The sequence below is a fragment of the Amia ocellicauda genome, chromosome 23 (genome assembly GCF_036373705.1).
Source record: "Amia ocellicauda isolate fAmiCal2 chromosome 23, fAmiCal2.hap1, whole genome shotgun sequence".
Taxonomy (NCBI): Eukaryota; Metazoa; Chordata; class Actinopteri; order Amiiformes; family Amiidae; genus Amia; species Amia ocellicauda.
In genome coordinates, this window is record NC_089872.1 from 6,329,451 (window position 1) to 6,350,065 (window position 20,615).

General features: G+C 48.5%; 3 protein-coding genes across 3 annotated transcripts; all 3 read right to left on the bottom strand.

The window, feature by feature from the left end:
* Nucleotides 1–1,269: 1,269 nt before the first annotated feature.
* Nucleotides 1,270–3,444, bottom strand: LOC136718796 (zona pellucida sperm-binding protein 3-like). The gene is made up of 6 exons (XM_066696546.1): nucleotides 3,033–3,444; nucleotides 2,821–2,939; nucleotides 2,643–2,746; nucleotides 2,373–2,550; nucleotides 2,154–2,274; nucleotides 1,270–2,000 (listed from the first exon to the last, which is right to left on the bottom strand). Exons 1-6 carry the CDS (start codon nucleotides 3,393–3,395, stop codon nucleotides 1,911–1,913), a joined length of 975 nt encoding a protein of 324 aa, XP_066552643.1. The 5' UTR covers nucleotides 3,396–3,444; the 3' UTR covers nucleotides 1,270–1,910.
* A 1,949-nt stretch (nucleotides 3,445–5,393) lies between these two features.
* Nucleotides 5,394–6,880, bottom strand: LOC136718795 (zona pellucida sperm-binding protein 4-like). Its single transcript, XM_066696545.1, has 3 exons — nucleotides 6,418–6,880; nucleotides 6,263–6,341; nucleotides 5,394–6,164 (listed from the first exon to the last, which is right to left on the bottom strand). Exons 1-3 carry the CDS (start codon nucleotides 6,583–6,585, stop codon nucleotides 5,983–5,985), a joined length of 429 nt encoding a protein of 142 aa, XP_066552642.1. The 5' UTR covers nucleotides 6,586–6,880; the 3' UTR covers nucleotides 5,394–5,982.
* Nucleotides 6,881–15,954: 9,074 nt separating this feature from the next.
* LOC136719412 (zona pellucida sperm-binding protein 4-like) lies at nucleotides 15,955–17,939 on the bottom strand. The gene is made up of 9 exons (XM_066697334.1): nucleotides 17,777–17,939; nucleotides 17,457–17,644; nucleotides 17,264–17,361; nucleotides 17,055–17,185; nucleotides 16,774–16,963; nucleotides 16,540–16,687; nucleotides 16,385–16,463; nucleotides 16,167–16,286; nucleotides 15,955–16,076 (listed from the first exon to the last, which is right to left on the bottom strand). Exons 1-9 carry the CDS (start codon nucleotides 17,937–17,939, stop codon nucleotides 15,955–15,957), a joined length of 1,239 nt encoding a protein of 412 aa, XP_066553431.1.
* Nucleotides 17,940–20,615: the final 2,676 nt, after the last annotated feature.

A 20,615-nucleotide genomic window follows, 5' to 3' on the forward strand; every position in this document is an offset into this window, starting at 1 on the left:
ACATCCCAAACAGCATGAAACCCCTATACCTACATATTTTACTATACATTCTTGCCCCTAGACTAAGGACTTTACTATAATGCTCTGCTCATGCAGTGTTCGTTACGAGATAACATGAATCATCTCCATGAATGAGTTTGAGATCCTTATTGATGTGCAGGTGCCTGAGATCAAAGTCATTTTTCTTTCATAGCGGAGCACAAATGTGTTTGGAGTAGTTTTAGCGCACTGAATGCTCGCTCACCTGTTGCTGTCGTGACCGGTATGGTATAGGAACACATTACAAACTAATCACTCTCATCGTAAGTCTGTACAGTTACATTTTCGTCCACGAGAAATCCGGCTATTTCGCGCAGTGCTCCTAACGCTCCTCGGTTAACTCCTGCAGCTCAGAGGAGCGCCTGGCGTACGCGGTCCGAACCCCGAAAAAGTCACTGCTTTTGTTCAAAATACATGGATTCGATTTTTGTATACGCCACCGTCTCCGCAGTCGCTACCAAAATGACAATGTCAGTTTATCTTCATTACGTCATTCTGTTTCGACTAGTTTCAAAGGGTTTGCGGCGTTTCGGCATAGGAGAAAAAGCCCAAGCCGATCTGGGATCACCTCCAGTCGACCCAAAATACAGCAAACGCAAAGGTACACACTCCTAGCTCGGATTCCCGCTCTGTGACGAATGTATACATCTCAAATCAAACCTCAGATTCGATGTAACAGACCCAACACTGCATAGTGGCATCAGATGATCGTTTCTATGGAAAAATATGTAAACGGCCACGGGCATGGCGCACGCATGCACAGGTTTCTCTTCGAGATAATGACGTTAGTTGAACAGGAAGTTAATCCCTCATAGGTTAATTCACATTTGCTTTGAATAGATGAACATGCAAAGCTGCTTTTCGAACAATAATTCGTGATCTACACATCTGATCTAACCGGGTAGCTTCGTGTCGGATGTAAGCGTTTGTAACCCCGTTCTCCTCCTGCAGTTTCTACGATACAGTGTCCTCCGATCAGCTGTAGGCTGCCAGCCCCATGGCACTGTGGTGCGATGTTCTGAAAGTGGGAATCTTTTTCTGAACACGTGATTTCGAGCCCTCCAGGGCCTAATTTTCGGCATCACTAGCTGTAGGCACAAAAGCTGCAGAGATCCTGGAAAGCAGCAACACGCCAACTGCGAGCTAAAGGACAGTTTTAGACCAGCTGTAGTGGCCATGGATTGCCATCCTGCTGAACTTGGAGAGCAAACAGGAAAGACACAGGGCATGGTCTGTTCTCAGCTTTATTGATCATTCACACAACAGTCAAGCTGTGGGTGAGCTTGCTCTCCTGTACAGCACAGTCCCCAGCACAGCAATGCACACCACAGCCACAGCAGCCACCACACCAGCCAGGAGCACAACCTCAGCAGAGATGCCTGCAAAGAAAGCCCACCCCACTGGTCACTCACTTTAGGTCAAACCCAGACTACAGCAAGAGACCGCAACCTCTGGCTCCAATTTCAATAGGCCCCAGTACCTGCTTCTTTGCGGTCCTCTGCAGTCAGGGGAGACCTCTGGGCATTCGTCTCCACTGGAGGGATGGCATCCTGCGGCTTCTCCAGCACACGCACAAACACTGTGGCATCACCTTCCCATTCTGGAAGGTGGAGAGGCTTGGATCCAGCCACACATACTATACCCCAGTACCACACGCACAACCAGGCAAAGGATCCTTACCCTCCTTGAAAGCCAAGTCCCTCCTGTACCTCCCAAAATACCTGGATTTAGAGACAGGGCTACAGCTGGAGTCACAGCAGCTACAGACCTGATCGCTCCCATCCACCGAGCTCCAGCTACAATAGGGATACAGCCATCAGGACGGAGACCCGGAGAAGGACACCAAGGGCCTCAAGCACCCTCCTCCCCCTCTACCTGTTGCCCACAGGGTAGCAGGCCTTGTCCAGGTTGTCCACAGCCTGGGAAGCAGCAGTCACCTTCAGGTGGCAGGTCATGTAGATCTGAGCAGAACAGACATTGGCACAGTTAGTGCACCCTGGGAGAGCTGCTTCAATGCCAAAGAAGCCACACAGTTGAGAAAGCAGAGGCCAACCAAGCCAAAGATGCAAAAGCAGTAGTCAAAAGCTCAGAGGCAGAGTGGCTGGGAGACTTACAGAGCTGTTGGCATCATTGTGGAACCTGAAGGCATCAAGCACCATCTGCAGCTTAGTGACGTCCTGAGGTCTTGGCATGAAGTGAGAACTGGAGCCCGTCACCTTGGCATCAATCAGGCAACTGGGGACAGGAGGAAATCCATGATCAGTCCCTGCTCGGAGTCGACACCCAACACCTGCAAGCACCCTGGCCATGCTTAGCTATGGGATCTCACTCACCCATAGTTCCCAATGAAAGTGTAACTGGGAGAAGAGGTCGGGTCAGAAGTCAAGGTGGCCACACAGCTGTCCACAAACAGCCGCAGGGGCACGTGGCTGGCCTGGTTGACGGAGGCTTGGATGTTCAGGACGTCCCCCAGGAAGTACACGTTGGAGGGTCTAGGGGAGCTCCAGTCATCTGCGGAGACGGGGAGCAGCATGAGGCCTCTACAGAGCAGAGCAGCACTCCAGTACATGGGAGGGTTAGAGCTGCATTAGGTTGGCCTCTACCAGTCATGAGCTGCAGGGAGAAGTCCAGGAGATCCTCCGCAGACTTGGTGGAGGTGTATGGGACCCAGGTTGGCTGCAGGGCATCGCTGCTCACATTGTGGAGCCTATGGAGCAGACAGCAATTACACACCGATCCTACAGCAGCTAGGCTGAAGCAGTACTGCAGCAGAGTCCTCACCGGAGGTAGTGACACTCGATGTGGACAACAGCAGGGTCGGTTCTCACGATGCCAGTGTTGGCAATCGGGGACGGGTGGTAGTTTAGGGAGAAGCTGTAAACCAGCTCGTCTTCGGTCATCTACAAGTGAAAGGCACAACGGTTAAGCTCAGGATGGTTTAACCCATTCACCGTGCGAGTCTACAGCCGTATTCTCCCCCCTCCCCTACTTACCGACAGGGCGCTGCCACAGCCCTGCAGCTCCGACTGGAAGACCAGGACCATGTCGTTCTGCCCACTGAGCGCACAGCCTCCCAGCTGGATATCCGCAGCCTGGATCAGCTCGCCGGTACCGAACAGGTCTCTCTCCACCGACACCTGGATCGCGCTGTCCCCGCACTGTGCCCACACGACGGGGGGGACTTGCTGCTTGAACAGAGAAGAATCCACTCGCACAACGGCCTTGGCTCTGGCGGGAGGCTTGGCTCTGGCTGCAGGCTTGGCTCTCGCCCACTTAGAAACTCTGCCGGCGTCGCAGAGCCCAGCGAACACACACAGCACTAGCAGCCCACACCAAGAAGCCCTCGTACGTAGCATTGTGGCGAAAATACAAGAACAGCTCACAGATTCGCGATGCTTACCCAGCCCACACCGCCTCCTTTTATACACTGAGATGATCCCGCTCAGCGTGTCTCTCTGAGGAGACAGCGCGACATTTTCACGTGGAATTCGGCGACAAGTGGGGCTGCAACAGCAGCGGCGCGGATCCAGCGCGGATCCCAGTGCGTCCCGTCCTGCACAGGTGCAGCGAGTAGTGACGACGGAACCGATTTTGCCGCTGTGTGAGCGTGTTTCGTGCTGTCCCGACTTCATTTTTTAGGCTACAGAGAGCAGATGAGCAACACTCAATTCAATGCTGTTGGTACCACTACCAGTACTCCAGCTAATGATTATAATAGTAGCCTGTGAGTTCGTAGAACTAGGACCCTGCCACCTGCTTTCCTCCCCGCGATAGGTGGCCGTGTCGTCTTTTTAAATAATCCCTTATTGATGAATAATCTCACGATTCCACGAGAATCATGTCAATTAGTCAAGTTATCAACAGAATACCAGGTGCTGTATTGAATTTTGCAATACACCTCGAAGCATGTCATTTCATGCCTTTACTAGGGAACTGGGATTATCCGAGACAAACGCAGTCTCATTATTACAATTCAATGACAGTGTGCACAAGGATTTCTCAACACTGTGCCAGGGATGTAATTCACGGGTTGCAGATTGCCGTATCTGTGACACAGTCACTTGACTTCATTTTGTATTTGATATGTTTTCTTCAACATTCGTTTGCACCTTTTTATTTCACTAACTTAACATTCTTTAATTACTTTGAATTTGGCTCGATTGAACTTGGAAATGGGTTGTCAACAGCGTTCATGGCGGTTTTAATTGAATTATCCATAGAGCTCGTGATTGGTGGAAAATACCATTTCATTACAATACAATTCATTGTAATGTACAATACAATTCATCATTTTACAATCTGCTCAAAACAATATTTCAAGAAATAGAAAATATATAGGCGTTGCTGATTGCTCTTTGCCGTTTAGTCCCTTATTGATGAATAATCTCACGATTCCACACGAATCATGTCAATTCATCAGTCGGACACGTTGAATATTGCGGCAGCAACTGTACACAATTATTGAAAGGGGGCATGCATCGCGTTTTGACCTCATATTCATTACGATTGGTCAGAATGTGTCATTACGTCATTTCAGTGTTTCATTTTACGAGTTGCTAGAATTCTGTACCTTCTCTCCGGGACATATAACATGTGTGTTCATCCCATTGCTGGCTTTCTCTTCAGCCTACGGTTTACACCTTCACAACCGTGACTACATTTACAATATTTAATGGTTCATAAATATATTCGTCATGAAAGTAAATGAAATTAGTTTAAGAATTCATGTATGAGCAGGCGTTATCCATGGCGATGTAGACGTATAACCTATAAGCTATACAAAAGCTCAAATATGATCACTTCAGACCCAACCGGAGTAACTGCAATACTATTCAATAACTTCAGAAAGACGGAGTCAGTAGAAGAGCAAATACGGGTTCAAGTCACCTACGGGGCAGAACAAATTGGAACAAATAATGTGACCGTTACATCAGCGTCCGATACCACTGTCTCAAGTATTGTAGATACAAGGCAGTTTAAGTGCAGGATTATACAGCAGGTATAAAAAGAACACATCGCATATTGTAGATCACGGACTCATTTGAAAAGTAGAATACAGCGCAGTGCCAAATTGAAACAAATGTCGAATTGTAAGGGGTTTTAAAGCAATCTGAATTGCACCGCGGTTAGGTTATTCGACTCCCCCCAGACTTACAGTCTTTTATCCTTCACTAACCGAGTGAAATTCTAGTTTCACGATGGTTTACAGTGGTTTAAAATTCAAGTAATAAATAAAGACACTGTTTTCAACATTCATTATCATTGTATTTTAACCGTCAGAATTAACGGAGATTCTGTTAAATGTTATTTTACAGTTGTGAACACTGATTATACGGTAGTTTGTCATTAAAGAATAAACATATTTCAACCTTCACTATTACAGTTAGTTAATTAACCTTCAAAACTACAGAGATTTTTTACAGTGTGGATACAGGAAGCTTATTGGGATTTCTTCTTTGGATCTGGGCAACATGCCAATCAATACAGATCAAGCAAAAGACCAAGTTTAATCCACCTCAGGACTATACTCTCAGCAACCCCTCACACACGAAAGGGAATTCTGAGCAGCGGACACAAGGAGGGGCCACTTGTTGCCACCCCTGTAAAAGGCACAGTAGGGCCACGAGTACTACACACCGGTTGGCGTGCATTACTAGAGGGAAGAGCAGCCACTGAACAGAGGGCCTGGAGTCAGGCTCTGGAGCACACGGCTGAAGGATCTTTGCAAGGCAAGAAGAAACGGAGCGAGTCAGACATTTCACAGTCCACATTTTATTCAAAAACCTGCTCCAGTTACAGTTGGGATGCCCGCATGTGGGGCCTGGCTCTCCACACAGCCGCCAGCACCACAGCACAGAGCACAAGCACCGTGAAGGCAGCCACGGTCAGCACACCATAGCCGAAAGCCTGGGGCACTGTGGAGACGGGAGAGGGACAGGCAGCTCACAAGGGTGCAGACATGAGAGGGCTGAGCGCCAGCAGAGTGTCAAAGCTCCCCTCCTCACCTTCACTGGGAGAAGCCCTCCTGTCCACAGCAGGGAGCTCAGAGGCAGTCAGGATCACTTCCCCACTGGACACCACGGCCATCTCCCTGGAGGCCCTCTGCACCGGGGCAACGGCTCTCCCTGAAGGGACAAGAGCAGCATTACAGAAGCAGCCCCTCCACTGGGGGAGCCTTAGGGAAAGATGCCAGTCCAGCTCACACTGGAACCGAGCCACTCACTCATTCTCTGGTTGCACGGAGTGACACAGCGGTCAGTAGCACTGGGTTGGCACACTGCTGCACTACAGTGGATGAACACCTGGGGGAGCACGAGATGCAGTACAATACAATGCCGCCATGGGGAATGTGGCGTTCCTTGGCCAATAGACCCTTACCTTCGCCTTCAGAGGGAGCTGGGAGCCCGCATCCACAAAAGTGAACATCTGCACGATGAAGCGCTTGTAGTGCGTTGGGTATGGCAGCCCTGAAGAGCCAGCCACAGGAACCAAGGTGGTCTGGTACTGGTCATCTCTGTACGGACACCTGGAAAGAGCACCACACATGGGTCAAGAGGTCTGCCTAAACCACCAACACAAGCTGGCCGGCAAGAGATACAGGGCTCCAGTTACCCAGCAACCAGCAGGCTCCACTGGGGCTGGCCGAGCGGGCTGGGGGTGGAAGTTGCCCAGCAGTCTTCCAGAGTCAGGACAATGTTGGGGTCGGTCCTATTCAGGATGCGAACCTCAACATACACAGGATCCCGCAGGACCTTGGTCACGGGGTAGTCCCCATCACCGTAGTAGGCGTCATACACAGCTTCTACAGGAGGAACGACGGAGAGCTTTAGGAAGCCAGCATGCATTGGAAACCAGTACATAGCATGGCCATGTACAAGGGCTCATCACAGTACCCGTTGCAATCCTGAGCTCCACACTGAGAGGTCCAGGGGCCACGACTGAAGGAGGAGGCGGGGCTGCAGTGTACACTACAGCCTCCACAGGAACAAGCTCACTGCCCGAATACTTGCACAGGAAGGTCAGCCTGGAAGGAGAAGCAGGCAGCCATTGGACCCAGTCGGGTACTGGCACATGGAGACGGCCACTGGGGAGCCCCACTTACTCATAGTAGCTGTCCCTGGTGATGGAGCCATCAGGCCCCTCCTGCACATCACGTTTAGAGGACATCGTGTTCTCGTACACCACATCGCCACCCTCACTCTGGAAGAGGGAAGCAGACCCTCACGTTATACAGCCAAGACAATCAGCACAAGGCGCTGCAATGCTCAGGCCAAAGCTGGGAACCGCTTCCTCACCTTCAGTGTGCTGCCACAGGCACTGACTGGGAACTGGAACAAGGCAAAGCCAGCAGTGGTGCCAACAGGGCTGCAGGGGGCGCCCTGACCCCCCAGCAGGCTGACGGTGTCAAGGCTCAGCGGAGGCCTGGTCACATTCCTGGGTACTACAACCACAAACTGACCATCCGTGGTGCATTGCACAGTCACTGGAGGGAGAGGGGAGAAGATTAGCAAAGCAATGCGCTCAGGAGCCGTTTGTACGAGATTTTGCCCATACCACTCACCCTCATTGCTGTAATAACAGGGCTGTCTTCCCCTCTGATCAAAGCAGCAGTTACTCGCTTCACAGTCGGCTCTACTGATTGCAGGGGCGCCACACGCCATTTTCTCGTTGTCACTAACCGAGCAGTTCTGACCCTGGGCTATAGACACGTCCACCGCAGCCGCCATCAGCAGACAGACAAGACTCCAGACCCGCACGCTCATCCCACACCTCTCCATTGTGCAACTCGGCAACGAAGTGCCGAGAAGCGGCGCTCCGCTCCTTAAATAATCCGGCGCCCTGATTGGCTCAGGGCTGGCCCTGGCGCAGCAGGCTGCACGAGGATTTCAGCCACCCCAGCGGGCCAGTCGGGCTCTTTGGTGGAGCTCTCGCTTTGCTGCCGCACAATCACTGTCAGATGCCACATCACTGTCTGTCGGCAAGCCCGCCGCGCCCCGCTGCGCTCACTTCACTGCCCCGGCTCTCAACGCACAGCTCCCCTACCTACTGAGCACTCATCTCCAAGACTTCCACAGCTTTTTAGAGAGAGTTCCGACTCATCATACGGTCGGTGTGCGACACTCGCAACACTAGCAGTGAAGATGAATAGCTGTATGACATTGTAACACGTCTTCTTCAGAGACAGTGAATGCTGGATTTTGAAAAGAACGGAAATGCAAAAGCACATTGAAATTGAGCATCGAGTTCAACTTTAAACGGACAGTGTGCCTCATCACGTCCTCCTTGTGACTTGGGACGAGAACACGATTTGATGCCCTGATTGCAACGAACCAATTACTTCCAGCGTCACCGAGTGCACTCTGAAAATGTATGGCAAGCAGTTGTGACATTTAATCCATCATTTCTAAAATCCAAAATACAATTGGTGATATCAAGAATGATCTGCTATTTTTGATATCACCAATTGTATTTTGGATTTCATAAACTGTATTTTTGATATCAGAAATTGAATTTTTGCTATCAAAAATGCATACTAATTATAGCATCCGGTTCTATTTGTCATATCAAAAATGCATACTAATTATCATACGGTTCTTTTTTTCATATCAAAAATGCATACTAATTGACGTCCGGTGATTTGAAACTCAACCCTTTACACTCCGCCCCATTATTTTCAGATCTTCCGCGATCGGAGAAATAAATTGTACGTTTTTCAAAACTATAAAATATACCAGAGACTGGAGAAACTAGAGACCGGGAGCTTTCAAACGATGTCTTACTCGCGTATGTAGAGTCTTCATAGCATGGGCTACAGGCTTGCGAAATCAGCCATGTGTCCTAGTGTACAGGGCTGATTTGCGTATGCCCGAGTGTTTGTTTCTAGCCTGTCAGCCGATTTGCCTTAAAATACGAAAGGTCACAACTTGGTCTTTAATTTGATACAAGATAAAAGCATATGGCACAACGAAGCAAGGGGAAACACGGTAACACTTTACAATAATGGGCATTAATTCCTCATGAATTCCGATAGTACAACACGGGGAAAACACATGAATGCATGATGTAATTCTTGTGAACTCATTTGTAATTCAAGTATGTGAATTCATCATGATGTAAAGACTCTTATTCATATGGAATTCTTTTTTAATCCCCTGGCGAGCGAGTAAGAGGGTATGAATTCATTATGATTCATGATTATTAAGGGTCTTCTTTTCTGCAGTATGTTCCTCATGAATTAATTCGTAATTCAACAAATGGTGTTAATCATGTGTACAAATCGGGACTGGCTATTTGAATAAAAGCAAACAAAATATATGGATTCATCTCAATTTTGAATTTTAAAATATATTTTTCTTGCAATAATCGGCGTTATGCCAAGTTACGTTTTCTCGTAAGGAATCGAGCTTATTTACAAGCTAATCACATGCACTTCATGTTTAAAGACAATTATTTTGAAGTCATGACTTATTCATGTTTTTCTCCTAATGAACACTGCATGATCGAACAACTATAGTCAACTGAAATATGTGGGTATAGCCGCTTCATGCTTTGCTGTAAGGGCATACAATTATTGTTTTTAAATGTTAGCGCATGTATATACGTGTAAATATTGTAGCGATATCTGCTGCATGTGTTCGCCACCAAAACAACAAATAATCGGACCGAGCCGTGTTTCCTGCAACAGGCTTTATTTTTCAAAACATTGTAATGCAGCTACACCCGTCTCTATCACTTCTGTCCTGTCCTACTTCTGCGGCGGACCGGGCGCCCCTATATATGCCCTCGGCCCGTGACGTCTCCCCCAATCACGGCGCCTAAGTTCCCGCGCTGCGCTGACCCATGAACGCGGAATTCAGTATTTCCCTCTGTCTAACAGTAATAATTACATTGTTCATTGTTTTCTTGTTTTACTCTGTTTTTAAAGTCTGTAAAGCGCTTTGAGCACCATCAAAAAAGCGCTGAATAAATAAAGGTATTATTATTATTGTTATTATTATGATCACTGAATGCCGTGGAACGCGTTGATGACCCAGCGGACCCGTGTGTGACTCGATTCACAGGCACATCGGGGCACCGTTTGTAGTAGTACATCCCAAACAGCATGAAACCCCTATACCTACATATTTTACTATACATTCTTGCCCCTAGACTAAGGACTTTACTATAATGGTCTGCTCATGCAGTGTTCGTTACGAGATAACATGAATCATCTCCATGAATGAGTTTGAGATCCTTATTGATGTGCAGGTGCCTGAGATCAAAGTCATTTTTCTTTCATAGCGGAGCACAAATGTGTTTGGAGTAGTTTTAGCGCACTGAATGCTCGCTCACCTGTTGCTGTCGTGACCGGTATGGTATAGGAACACATTACAAACTAATCACTCTCATCGTAAGTCTGTACAGTTACATTTTCGTCCACGAGAAATCCGGCTATTTCGCGCAGTGCTCCTAACGCTCCTCGGTTAACTCCTGCAGCTCAGAGGAGCGCCTGGCGTACGCGGTCCGAACCCCGAAAAAGTCACTGCTTTTGTTAAAAATACATGGATTCGATTTTTGTATACGCCACCGTCTCCGCAGTCGCTACCAAAATGACAATGTCAGTTTATCTTCATTGCGTCATTCTGTTTCGACTAGTTTCAAAGGGTTTGCGGCGTTTCGGCATAGGAGAAAAAGCCCAAGCCGATCTGGGATCACCTCCAGTCGACCCAAAATACAGCAAACGCAAAGGTACACACTCCTAGCTCGGATTCCCGCTCTGTGACGAATGTATACATCTCAAATCAAACCTCAGATTCGATGTAACAGACCCAACACTGCATAGTGGCATCAGATGATCGTTTCTATGGAAAAATATGTAAACGGCCACGGGCATGGCGCACGCATGCACAGGTTTCTCTTCGAGATAATGACGTTAGTTGAACAGGAAGTTAATCCCTCATAGGTTAATTCACATTTGCTTTGAATAGATGAACATGCAAAGCTGCTTTTCGAACAATAATTCGTGATCTACACATCTGATCTAACCGGGTAGCTTCGTGTCGGATGTAAGCGTTTGTAACCCCGTTCTCCTCCTGCAGTTTCTACGATACAGTGTCCTCCGATCAGCTGTAGGCTGCCAGCCCCATGGCACTGTGGTGCGATGTTCTGAAAGTGGGAATCTTTTTCTGAACACGTGATTTCGAGCCCTCCAGGGCCTAATTTTCGGCATCACTAGCTGTAGGCACAAAAGCTGCAGAGATCCTGGAAAGCAGCAACACGCCAACTGCGAGCTAAAGGACAGTTTTAGACCAGCTGTAGTGGCCATGGATTGCCATCCTGCTGAACTTGGAGAGCAAACAGGAAAGACACAGGGCATGGTCTGTTCTCAGCTTTATTGATCATTCACACAACAGTCAAGCTGTGGGTGAGCTTGCTCTCCTGTACAGCACAGTCCCCAGCACAGCAATGCACACCACAGCCACAGCAGCCACCACACCAGCCAGGAGCACAACCTCAGCAGAGATGCCTGCAAAGAAAGCCCACCCCACTGGTCACTCACTTTAGGTCAAACCCAGACTACAGCAAGAGACCGCAACCTCTGGCTCCAATTTCAATAGGCCCCAGTACCTGCTTCTTTGCGGTCCTCTGCAGTCAGGGGAGACCTCTGGGCATTCGTCTCCACTGGAGGGATGGCATCCTGCGGCTTCTCCAGCACACGCACAAACACTGTGGCATCACCTTCCCATTCTGGAAGGTGGAGAGGCTTGGATCCAGCCACACATACTATACCCCAGTACCACACGCACAACCAGGCAAAGGATCCTTACCCTCCTTGAAAGCCAAGTCCCTCCTGTACCTCCCAAAGTACCTGGATTTAGAGACAGGGCTACAGCTGGAGTCACAGCAGCTACAGACCTGATCGCTCCCATCCACCGAGCTCCAGCTACAATAGGGATACAGCCATCAGGACGGAGACCCGGAGAAGGACACCAAGGGCCTCAAGCACCCTCCTCCCCCTCTACCTGTTGCCCACAGGGTAGCAGGCCTTGTCCAGGTTGTCCACAGCCTGGGAAGCAGCAGTCACCTTCAGGTGGCAGGTCATGTAGATCTGAGCAGAACAGACATTGGCACAGTTAGTGCACCCTGGGAGAGCTGCTTCAATGCCCAAGAAGCCACACAGTTGAGAAAGCAGAGGCCAACCAAGCCAAAGATGCAAAAGCAGTAGTCAAAAGCTCAGAGGCAGAGTGGCTGGGAGACTTACAGAGCTGTTGGCATCATTGTGGAACCTGAAGGCATCAAGCACCATCTGCAGCTTAGTGACGTCCTGAGGTCTTGGCATGAAGTGAGAACTGGAGCCCGTCACCTTGGCATCAATCAGGCAACTGGGGACAGGAGGAAATCCATGATCAGTCCCTGCTCGGAGTCGACACCCAACACCTGCAAGCACCCTGGCCATGCTTAGCTATGGGATCTCACTCACCCATAGTTCCCAATGAAAGTGTAACTGGGAGAAGAGGTCGGGTCAGAGGTCAAGGTGGCCACACAGCTGTCCACAAACAGCCGCAGGGGCACGTGGCTGGCCTGGTTGACGGAGGCTTGGATGTTCAGGACGTCCCCCAGGAAGTACACGTTGGAGGGTCTAGGGGAGCTCCAGTCATCTGCGAAGACGGGGAGCAGCATGAGGCCTCTACAGAGCAGAGCAGCACTCCAGTACACGGGAGGGTTAGAGCTGCATTAGGTTGGCCTCTACCAGTCATGAGCTGCAGGGAGAAGTCCAGGAGATCCTCCGCAGACTTGGTGGAGGTGTATGGGACCCAGGTTGGCTGCAGGGCATCGCTGCTCACATTGTGGAGCCTATGGAGCAGACAGCAATTACACACCGATCCTACAGCAGCTAGGCTGAAGCAGTACTGCAGCAGAGTCCTCACCGGAGGTAGTGACACTCGATGTGGACAACAGCAGGGTCGGTTCTCACGATGCCAGTGTTGGCAATCGGGGACGGGTGGTAGTTTAGGGAGAAGCTGTAAACCAGCTCGTCTTCGGTCATCTACAAGTGAAAGGCACAACGGTTAAGCTCAGGATGGTTTAACCCATTCACCGTGCGAGTCTACAGCCGTATTCTCCCCCCTCCCCTACTTACCGACAGGGCGCTGCCACAGCCCTGCAGCTCCGACTGGAAGACCAGGACCGTGTCGTTCTGCCCACTGAGCGCACAGCCTCCCAGCTGGATATCCGCAGCCTGGATCAGCTCGCCGGTACCGAACAGGTCTCTCTCCACCGACACCTGGATCGCGCTGTCCCCGCACTGTGCCCACACGACGGGGGGGACTTGCTGCTTGAACAGAGAAGAATCCACTCGCACAACGGCCTTGGCTCTGGCGGGAGGCTTGGCTCTGGCTGCAGGCTTGGCTCTCGCCCACTTAGAAACTCTGCCGGCGTCGCAGAGCCCAGCGAACACACACAGCACTAGCAGCCCACACCAAGAAGCCCTCGTACGTAGCATTGTGGCGAAAATACAAGAACAGCTCACAGATTCGCGATACTTACCCACACCGCCTCCTTTTATACACTGAGATGATCCCGCTCAGCGTGTCTCTCTGAGGAGACAGCGCGACATTTTCACGTGGAATTCGGCGACAAGTGGGGCTGCAACAGCAGCGGCGCGGATCCAGCGCGGATCCCAGTGCGTCCCGTCCTGCACAGGTGCAGCGAGTAGTGACGACGGAACCGATTTTGCCGCTGTGTGAGCGTGTTTCGTGCTGTCCCGACTTCATTTTTTAGGCTACAGAGAGCAGATGAGCAACACTCAATTCAATGCTGTTGGTACCACTACCAGTACTCCAGCTAATGATTATAATAGTAGCCTGTGAGTTCGTAGAACTAGGACCCTGCCACCTGCTTTCCTCCCCGCGATAGGTGGCCGTGTCGTCTTTTTAAATAATCCCTTATTGATGAATAATCTCACGATTCCACGCGAATCATGTCAATTAGTCAAGTTATCAACAGAATACCAGGTGCTGTATTGAATTTTGCAATACACCTCGAAGCATGTCATTTCATGCCTTTACTAGGGAACTGGGATTATCCGAGACAAACGCAGTCTCATTATTACAATTCAATGACAGTGTGCACAAGGATTTCTCAACACTGTGCCAGGGATGTAATTCACGGGTTGCAGATTGCCGTATCTGTGACACAGTCACTTGACTTCATTTTGTATTTGATATGCTTTCTTCAACATTCGTTTGCACCTTTTTATTTCACTAACTTAACATTCTTTAATTACTTTGAATTTGGCTCGATTGAACTTGGGAAATGGGTTGTCAACAGCGTTCATGGCGGTTTTAATTGAATTATCCATAGAGCTCGTGATTGGTGGAAAATACCATTTCATTACAATACAATTCATTGTAATGTACAATACAATTCATCATTTTACAATCTGCTCAAAACAATATTTCAAGAAATAGAAAATATATAGGCGTTGCTGATTGCTCTTTGCCGTTTAGTCCCTTATTGATGAATAATCTCACGATTCCACACGAATCATGTCAATTCATCAGTCGGACACGTTGAATATTGCGGCAGCAACTGTACACAATTATTGAAAGGGGGCATGCAACGCGTTTTGACCTCATATTCATTACGATTGGTCAGAATGTGTCATTACGTCATTTCAGTGTTTCATTTTACGAGTTGCTAGAATTCTGTACCTTCTCTCCGGGACATATAACATGTGTGTTCATCCCATTGCTGGCTTTCTCTTCAGCCTACGGTTTACACCTTCACAACCGTGACTACATTTACAATATTTAATGGTTCATAAATATATTCGTCATGAAAGTAAATGAAATTAGTTTAAGAATTCATGTATTAGCAGGCGTTATCCATGGCGATGTAGACGTATAACCTATAAGCTATACAAAAGCTCAAATATGATCACTTCAGACCCAACCGGAGTAACTGCAATACTATTCAATAACTTCAGAAAGACGGAGTCAGTAGAAGAGCAAATACGGGTTCAAGTCACCTACGGGGCAGAACAAATTGGAACAAATAATGTGACCGTTACATCAGCGTCCGATACCACTGTCTCAAGTATTGTAGATACAAGGCAGTTTAAGTGCAGGATTATACAGCAGGTATAAAAAGAACACATCGCATATTGTAGATCACGGACTCATTTGAAAAGTAGAATACAGCGCAGTGCCAAATTGAAACAAATGTCGAATTGTAAGGGGTTTTAAAGCAATCTGAATTGCACCGCGGTTAGGTTATTCGACTCCCCCCAGACTTACAGTCTTTTATCCTTCACTAACCGAGTGAAATTCTAGTTTCACGATGGTTTACAGTGGTTTAAAATTCAAGTAATAAAAAAGACACTGTTTTCAACATTCATTATCATTGTATTTTAACCGTCAGAATTAACGGAGATTCTGTTAAATGTTATTTTACAGTTGTGAACACTGATTATACGGTAGTTTGTCATTAAAGAATAAACATATTTCAACCTTCACTATTACAGTTAGTTAATTAACCTTCAAAACTACAGAGATTTTTTACAGTGTGGATACAGGAAGCTTATTGGGATTTCTTCTTTGGATCTGGGCAACATGCCAATCAATACAGATCAAGCAAAAGACCAAGTTTAATCCACCTCCGGACTATACTCTCAGCAACCCCTCACACACGAAAGGGAATTCTGAGCAGCGGACACAAGGAGGGGCCACTTGTTGCCACCCCTGTAAAAGGCACAGTAGGGCCACGAGTACTACACACCGGTTGGCGTGCATTACTAGAGGGAAGAGCAGCCACTGAACAGAGGGCCTGGAGTCAGGCTCTGGAGCACACGGCTGAAGGATCTTTGCAAGGCAAGAAGAAACGGAGCGAGTCAGACATTTCACAGTCCACATTTTATTCAAAAACCTGCTCCAGTTACAGTTGGGATGCCCGCATGTGGGGCCTGGCTCTCCACACAGCCGCCAGCACCACAGCACAGAGCACAAGCACCGTGGAGGCAGCCACGGTCAGCACACCATAGCCGAAAGCCTGGGGCACTGTGGAGACGGGAGAGGGACAGGCAGCTCACAAGGGTGCAGACATGAGAGGGCTGAGCGCCAGCAGAGTGTCAAAGCTCCCCTCCTCACCTTCACTGGGAGAAGCCCTCCTGTCCACAGCAGGGAGCTCAGAGGCAGTCAGGATCACTTCCCCACTGGACACCACGGCCATCTCCCTGGAGGCCCTCTGCACCGGGGCAACAGCTCTCCCTGAAGGGACAAGAGCAGCATTACAGAAGCAGCCCCTCCACTGGGGGAGCCTTAGGGAAAGATGCCAGTCCAGCTCACACTGGAACCGAGCCACTCACTCATTCTCTGGTTGCACGGAGTGACACAGCGGTCAGTAGCACTGGGTTGGCACACTGCTGCACTACAGTGGATGAACACCTGGGGGAGCACGAGATGCAGTACAATACAATGCCGCCATGGGGAATGTGGCGTTCCTTGGCCAATAGACCCTTACCTTCGCCTTCAGAGGGAGCTGGGAGCCAGCATCCACAAAAGTGAACATCTGCACGATGAAGCGCTTGTAGTGCGTTGGGTATGGCAGCCCTGAAGAGCCAGCCACAGGAACCAAGGTGGTCTGGTACTGGTCATCTCTGTACGGACACCTGGAAAGAGCACCACACATGGGTCAAGAGGTCTGCCTAAACCACCAACACAAGCTGGCCGGCAAGAGATACAGGGCTCCAGTTACCCAGCAACCAGCAGGCTCCACTGGGGCTGGCCGAGCGGGCTGGGGGTGGAAGTTGCCCAGCAGTCTTCCAGAGTCAGGACAATGTTGGGGTCGGTCCTATTCAGGATGCGAACCTCAACATACACAGGATCCCGCAGGACCTTGGTCACGGGGTAGTCCCCATCACCGTAGTAGGCGTCATACACAGCTTCTACAGGAGGAACGACGGAGAGCTTTAGGAAGCCAGCATGCATTGGAAACCAGTACATAGCATGGCCATGTACAAGGGCTCATCACAGTACCCGTTGCAATCCTGAGCTCCACACTGAGAGGTCCAGGGGCCACGACTGAAGGAGGAGGCGGGGCTGCAGTGTACACTACAGCCTCCACAGGAACAAGCTCACTGCCCGAATACTTGCACAGGAAGGTCAGCCTGGAAGGAGAAGCAGGCAGCCATTGGACCCAGTCGGGTACTGGCACATGGAGACGGCCACTGGGGAGCCCCACTTACTCATAGTAGCTGTCCCTGGTGATGGAGCCATCAGGCCCCTCCTGCACATCACGTTTAGAGGACATCGTGTTCTCGTACACCACATCGCCACCCTCACTCTGGAAGAGGGAAGCAGACCCTCACGTTATACAGCCAAGACAATCAGCACAAGGCGCTGCAATGCTCAGGCCAAAGCTGGGGACCGCTTCCTCACCTTCAGTGTGCTGCCACAGGCACTGACTGGGAACTGGAACAAGGCAAAGCCAGCAGTGGTGCCAACAGGGCTGCAGGGGGCGCCCTGACCCCCCAGCAGGCTGACGGTGTCAAGGCTCAGCGGAGGCCTGGTCACATTCCTGGGTACTACAACCACAAACTGACCATCCGTGGTGCATTGCACAGTCACTGGAGGGAGAGGGGAGAAGATTAGCAAAGCAATGCGCTCAGGAGCCGTTTGTACGAGATTTTGCCCATACCACTCACCCTCATTGCTGTAATAACAGGGCTGTCTTCCCCTCTGATCAAAGCAGCAGTTACTCGCTTCACAGTCGGCTCTACTGATTGCAGGGGCGCCACACGCCATTTTCTCGTTGTCACTAACCGAGCAGTTCTGACCCTGGGCTATAGACACGTCCACCGCAGCCGCCATCAGCAGACAGACAAGACTCCAGACCCGCACGCTCATCCCACACCTCTCCATTGTGCAACTCGGCAACGAAGTGCCGAGAAGCGGCGCTCCGCTCCTTAAATAATCCGGCGCCCTGATTGGCTCAGGGCTGGCCCTGGCGCAGCAGGCTGCACGAGGATTTCAGCCACCCCAGCGGGCCAGTCGGGCTCTTTGGTGGAGCTCTCGCTTTGCTGCCGCACAATCACTGTCAGATGCCACATCACTGTCTGTCGGCAAGCCCGCCGCGCCCCGCTGCGCTCACTTCACTGCCCCGGCTCTCAACGCACAGCTCCCCTACCTACTGAGCACTCATCTCCAAGACTTCCACAGCTTTTTAGAGAGAGTTCCGACTCATCATACGGTCGGTGTGCGACACTCGCAACACTAGCAGTGAAGATGAATAACTGTATGACATTGTAACACGTCTTCTTCAGAGACAGTGAATGCTGGATTTTGAAAAGAACGGAAATGCAAAAGCACATTGAAATTGAGCATCGAGTTCAACTTTAAACGGACAGTGTGCCTCATCACGTCCTCCTTGTGACTTGGGACGAGAACACGATTTGGAGAAACTAGAGACCGGGGGCTTTCAAACGATGTCTTACTCGCGTATGTAGAGTCTTCATAGCATGGGCTACAGGCTTGCGAAATCAGCCATGTGTCCTAGTGTACAGGGCTGATTTGCGTATGCCCGAGTGTTTGTTTCTAGCCTGTCAGCCGATTTGCCTTAAAATACGAAAGGTCACAACTTGTTCTTTAATTTGATACAAGATAAAAGCATATGGCACAACGAAGCAAGGGGAAACACGGTAACACTTTACAATAATGGGCATTAATTCCTCATGAATTCCGATAGTACAACACGGGGAAAACACATGAATGCATGATGTAATTCTTGTGAACTCATTTGTAATTCAAGTATGTGAATTCATCATGATGTAAAGACTCTTATTCATATGGAATTCTTTTTTAATCCCCTGGCGAGCGAGTAAGAGGGTATGAATTCATTATGATTCATGATTATTAAGGGTCTTCTTTTCTGCAGTATGTTCCTCATGAATTAATTCGTAATTCAACAAATGGTGTTAATCATGTGTACAAATCGGGACTGGCTATTTGAATAAAAGCAAACAAAATATATGGATTCATCTCAATTTTGAATTTTAAAATATATTTTTCTTGCAATAATCGGCGTTATGCCAAGTTACGTTTTCTCGTAAGGAATCGAGCTTATTTACAAGCTAATCACATGCACTTCATGTTTAAAGACAATTATTTTGAAGTCATGACTTATTCATGTTTTTCTCCTAATGAACACTGCATGATCGAACGACTATAGTCAACTGAAATATGTGGGTATAGCCGCTTCATGCTTTGCTGTAAGGGCATACAATTATTGTTTTTAAATGTTAGCGCATGTATATACGTGTAAATATTGTAGCGATATCTGCTGCGTGTGTTCGCCACCAAAACAACAAATAATCGGACCGAGCCGTGTTTCCTGCAACAGGCTTTATTTTTCAAAACATTGTAATGCAGCTACACCCGTCTCTATCACTTCTGTCCTGTCCTACTTCTGCGGCGGACCGGGCGCCCCTATATATGCCCTCGGCCCGTGACGTCTCCCACAATCACGGCGCCTAAGTTCCCGCGCTGCGCTGACCCATGAACGCGGAATTCAGTATTTCCCTCTGTCTAACAGTAATAATTACATTGTTCATTGTTTTCTTGTTTTACTCTGTTTTTAAATTCTGTAAAGCGCTTTGAGCACCATCAAAAAAGCGCTGAATAAATAAAGGTATTATTATTATTGTTATTATTATGATCACTGAATGCCGTGGAACGCGTTGATGACCCAGCGGACCCGTGTGTGACTCGATTCACAGGCACATCGGGGCACCGTTTGTAGTAGTACATCCCAAACAGCATGAAACCCCTATACCTACATATTTTAGAATACATTCTTGCCCTTAGACTAAGGACTTTACTATAATGGTCTGCTCATGCAGTGTTCGTTACGAGATAACATGAATCAGTCATGACTTTCAAATAATTGGCTGTAAACATGAAGTGCATTAGCTTGTAAATAAGCATGATTCTTTACAAGAAAACGTAACGTGGCAAAACCCCGATTATTACAAGCAATAATACATTTTAAACCTCAAAATTGTGATGAATCCATACATTTTGTTTGCTTTTATTCAAATAGCCAGTCTCGATTTGTATTGAATTTGTATTTGTAATGAGTTCATACCCTCTTACTTGCTTGTGTGAATTCATGTGTGAAGACATATACATACATCTGAGTTCACAAGAATAACATCATGCATTCATGTGTTTTTCCTGTGTTGTACTATCGGAATTCATAAAGAATGAATGCCCATTATTGTAAAGTGTTACCAGAAACACAAACAGGAAAAATGCCAGTAGAGAATGGCTACCGCTGAGATTGTTTATTCAACAGTGAACAGGGCAATGTCAGGCTTTAACAACGAGACGAATGGCCATTCTGAGTGCTCTGAATTATGAACATCTACTTGGGGACTTTTCCGAAGAAGGGGATTAACTATAACACGGAAAGCAGACGAAACCGAATGTTAATTAGTATGCATTTTTGATATCAACAGTTAGCAGGTTAATTCTTGATATCAACAATTGTATTCTAGATATCAGCAATTATGGGTTAAATGTCACAACGGCTTGCCATAA